Genomic DNA, 4,246 nt, shown 5'->3' on the forward strand with positions numbered 1-4,246 from the left:
GACACACGGCATGTCACCGTCATCCCTGTCAGCCCCAGCCCCTTCACCGACGTGCTGAATTTTTGACAGCAGCAAGAGGAGCAACAGCTGCCAGAGGAAATATTTACAATGAGTGTTTGGAGAGGATAAATATTTAAATGCACAGAAAGGGGAGTTATTTAAAGAGGAGCTTAGTAATCGTCACCAAAAGAAAAAAAAAAAAAAACCGGGACTGAGACCAGCTTGATGGCAGGGCAGGGGGGATACAGGGGATGCTCAGGTCACCCAGACACAAGGGCTGGAGAGCCACTGGCCGCTCCCTGAGCGGGGCTGGGGTCCCACGGCGCAGATCATCCCCACCACAGCTCTGGCTGTGCCAACCCGCCCGTCTGACGGTGCAGCGGTGCCGGCCCTGCCCGGGGATTTCTCTGTCCTGGGTTTGGCCCTGCTGCAGGGCTGGTGGAGGAAGGTGCTGGAGCATCTCCCGCTGAGCTCCGCAGGCACCAGCACAGGCTCCCCCTGCTCCCAGCCCCAGTCGAGGGGGTGTTTGCCACTATGCAACATGATTTTCAAAGCTTTGTCCCTGGTGGTTGCTGTCGCTAGCAGCCCTGTAAGAAAGCCCAAACCCAATCAAACATAATCAAGTCAAAAAGCAATTATGGAGCCAACACCTGTCCAGCCAAAACTCCCAGCCCGTGTCGTGCTGCAGGCGGGAGAAAGCTAATCTTTCTTCTGCTGAAATCATCACCCCCCGTTATTAACTTAGAGGATTAGGCATGGTGCTAACTGAACAACAACAAAACCCAAACTTAATTTCCCTGTCCTTTACCATCACCAGTCTCCTCGTGGCTGATGGAAGCTGTTTGCTTAGAAGCAGAATGAGGCAAACGAGATAAACCCCACGTAGAAATTCATTAAAGCCACTGAGAGTAATTGCGTTTGCTTAGAAGCAGAATGAGGCAAATGAGTTAAACCGCACGTGGAAATTCATTAAAGCCACTGAGAGTAATTGATTCCAGTTCCTCAGAGGGACACAGGCTGTGGGACAGACATTGCCCAGACACCCACTCCTGATGCCAGCATCCAGTCCTGCCTCGAAACCCATCCCCAAGGACAGCCTGAGGGGTATCAGTGAAGGAGCCTGCGGGGACCGGGGCAGCCGCGGTGACTTGCCTGATGTCGTAGCCGTACATGTCCTTCTCCGGCCGCCCGTGGATGATCCAGTGAGCCAGCTCCCTCCCGCAGCCGCCTCCCAGCATCATCCCTGGGGGAAGAGGCGAGGACCCAGGTGAGGCCACGTGTGGCTGTGGATGCCAGGTTCTGCCCAGGGTATGGTGACCGTGTTGGGATGCCCGAGGTGGGACCCCTTCAGGTCTCTCTTACCGGCGCTGTTGAAGCCACAGCCCAGGAAGAAGCCGCGGACCTCCGGAGCTTCCCCCATGAGTGGCTTGTGGTCGGCCGTGAAGGACTCTGCAAGACCGAGAGGGGGATGTGCCAGCGAGGCCAGGGCAGGCGTTTTGGGAACACATCATGCACTTTAGGGTTCCTACAGCTTCCCGTGGTGGCCTTGTCCTGCTCCTGTTCCCAGAGAGGCTGATGGGGCCACAGCTGGACCAACACTGAGTGCTTCCCAACATCTCAGCTCCAGCATCCCCCACCTGCACCTGGGCAGCAGAGGCCAAAGGGAAGGTTGCCCTGGCACTGGGATGACCAGCATCACACAGGAGTCTCGTGCAGGTTCCTGAAGCAAATATACATTCATATATGTTTGTTGCCTCTTCAACATCTGGGCCATATTTCATTATGTTGACTGGATTTTACCCTCATTGATTTCTGCTGGGAAATATAATGAATTTAAGCTGCTTTACTCAGCTGAGGGATTGCTGCTGATGTTGCCCAAGGCTCCTGTGCTAACGATGTCTCATGCTGCCGGCTCCTGCTCCCCACACAGCTATCAAACATGGTCCCTGTGCAAACCTCCACTGCAGAGAACAGAGCAAAACCCCCTGACAGAGGTCTGTGACCCCCTTCCCAGCTTTATGGCTGTTCATCCATCCATGTGAAGGGCAAAAAGGGAGACAAGGTTCAGTTTGGCCCTTCCCCATCCCCAGCAATGCCCAGCTTGTTTCCCCTGATCGCTGTCCTCAGGAGAAGGCAGGAGGAGATTCAGAAGATTATTTCATGCCAATATCCCTGTAGCAATACACCAGGCTACAAATTCCCTGAGTTAATGGAGCAACACCCAAAGCACCTCCCATCACCTGGGGCACACGCCAGCCCTTTGCACCGGGACGGATGCTCAGTGCTCACAGGGACCTTGGCCCATGTGGCTGCAGGGCTGGAGCATCAGCTGGAGCAGAAACAGCTTAACCCACCCTAATTCGGTCTGCCCCGGGAGCACAGGGCGGGAGCTGTGCCGGTGATGCAATATTTCCCATGCAGCAGAAAGGACGAGCGTTTGCTGTTTGCTCCAGCCCAGCATGGCTCAGCTGTCGCCAGCAAACCAGCTACTGGTTTAAATCAAGAAGTAGAAAAGGAGGAGCGCTGACCCTTTGGAAATTACATTGCTGTACTACAAATACTCGACATCTATCTATAAGAAGCCAGCTCCCCTCCGGAGGCCACCAGCTCTGCTTATATCACAGTTTAATCAGACCCGCCTTGCCCAGGGCCACGACCTCCACCTTGTTCATGTCATGTTCCATCGGCTGCGGGGCAGGAGATGTGCCCTACTTCCCCTTGTACAGCAGCATCGCTCCCTCCCGGAGGGCCTCGAGGGTTTCCCTTTAAGTGCTTCAGCAAAAAGGGATTTTTTTTAAGGTTTTTTTGGGGTTTTTTTTTTTTGTTTTTTTGGTTTGGGTTTTTTGGGGGGTTTTTTTGGTTTGTTTTTTTTTTTTTTTTTAGCATGTGGTGGATTTCAGGGCCAACCGAAGCGTGCAGGGCTCGGGTTCGATGGCTGGCATCACCTCCCGCTGCAGCGATGCTATGGCTTTTAACCCCACACCAGACAGCCTGAGATGTAAATCTGGGTAAATCCAACATCAACACCCCAAAAGCAAGTAATAAAAATAATAGTATAAGATAACACTTGGTAAAGCAATGGCCACTTGAAAAAAAATCTGCCCCTTAATTCCCCAGTCCAGTGGCCACAACATTGTCTGTAAATCTGCACCAGCCACCCCCCCAGTTTGGACCAAGGCGAGAAGCTCCCTGGGTTTCTCTCCTCCCAGGCTAAGCCTGGGATGCCACCCCTCGGAGGATGTCACCATTGCAGCCAGACCACAGTCGGTTTCTCTGCATTCACAGAGCTTCTCTTCCCCCCAGGATACGAAGTTTCCCCTTTTCTCCAGCAAGCCCCTGGGAGGAAGGCAGCCCCGGGTGCCCCCGCAGCCGCGTTACCTGGCCCGCAGACGGTGGATTTAATGCCCGTTTTCTCCAGCACCGGCACCCTGTTGATGGCACCTTCGATGTGTTGCATGAAAACATCCCAGTCCAGATCAAAGAGGCCAAAAGCAAATTTTTCAGACACCTGAAGGCGGGAAACAGCAATCAGGACAAAAAAATAGAGTCCAGCTGATGGTGTAAGAACTTCTCCGCTCTGGCAGCCTCAGAGGCTGTAGAAAATCGAGGCTGCTCTGCAGACTCTGGCTTCTTTGGGTTTTCATGAACAGCCCAGCCAAGCCAAAGGTCTGGGGCAGAGTCCGGATCAGCCACCTGCACCTGGATAAAGGGATGATGCAGCAGGGCAGGGACAGCACAGCAGCCTCAGAATCCCCCCAGCCCAGACATCTCACAGGCACCCCACAGACAGACCCAAAGGGAGGATGATGCTGTCCTGTGCTGTCCCACCCGCCACGTGGAGGTTGGTACCCGCAGGAGCTGGGGGCCAAGGAGCCCACGCCTGCAGCCCCCCTCTGAGGTGGGTTCCCTGGAACCCTGCCTTGTTCCCCTGGAAAACCTCCTGGCACCACTCACCTCCTCCCAGAAGATGGGATTTGACTCATATCCACCCACGGAAAGGGCATCGCCTTGGAGACGGAGATACACCGAGGCGTCGTGATCGCGAACGTTCGGCATGTTCTGAAAAACGGGGAGGGGGAGTGAAGCAGGGAGAGGGGACCGAGAACCACGTGGAGACCCCAATATCACCCCGGCTGCACCCTGGCAAGGCTGAGCAGGATGAGCTGGGGCTCTGGGGTGACCTGCCGAGCAGCAGTGGCTCCGTGGATGCTCCCACAGCCCTGACGTGTGGGTGCTGGGGTTGCCC

General features: G+C 54.9%; 1 protein-coding gene across 1 annotated transcript in view; it reads right to left on the reverse strand.

The window, feature by feature from the left end:
• The window catches only part of SARDH (sarcosine dehydrogenase), a gene marked incomplete at its 5' end in the record, with an annotated part of 22,131 nt that overhangs the window by 14,449 nt on the left and 3,436 nt on the right, over window positions 1–4,246 (reverse strand). Inside the window, 4 exons of the mRNA XM_010074122.1 lie at window positions 1,153–1,243; window positions 1,363–1,449; window positions 3,379–3,508; window positions 3,955–4,059. Coding sequence (XP_010072424.1) covers window positions 1,153–1,243; window positions 1,363–1,449; window positions 3,379–3,508; window positions 3,955–4,059 — 413 coding nt within the window. The remainder of the gene's footprint in view (window positions 1–1,152; window positions 1,244–1,362; window positions 1,450–3,378; window positions 3,509–3,954; window positions 4,060–4,246) is intronic.

Source organism: Pterocles gutturalis, unplaced genomic scaffold (genome assembly GCF_000699245.1).
Source record: "Pterocles gutturalis isolate BGI_N339 unplaced genomic scaffold, ASM69924v1 scaffold6247, whole genome shotgun sequence".
In the NCBI taxonomy this organism is placed as follows: domain Eukaryota; kingdom Metazoa; phylum Chordata; class Aves; order Pterocliformes; family Pteroclidae; genus Pterocles; species Pterocles gutturalis.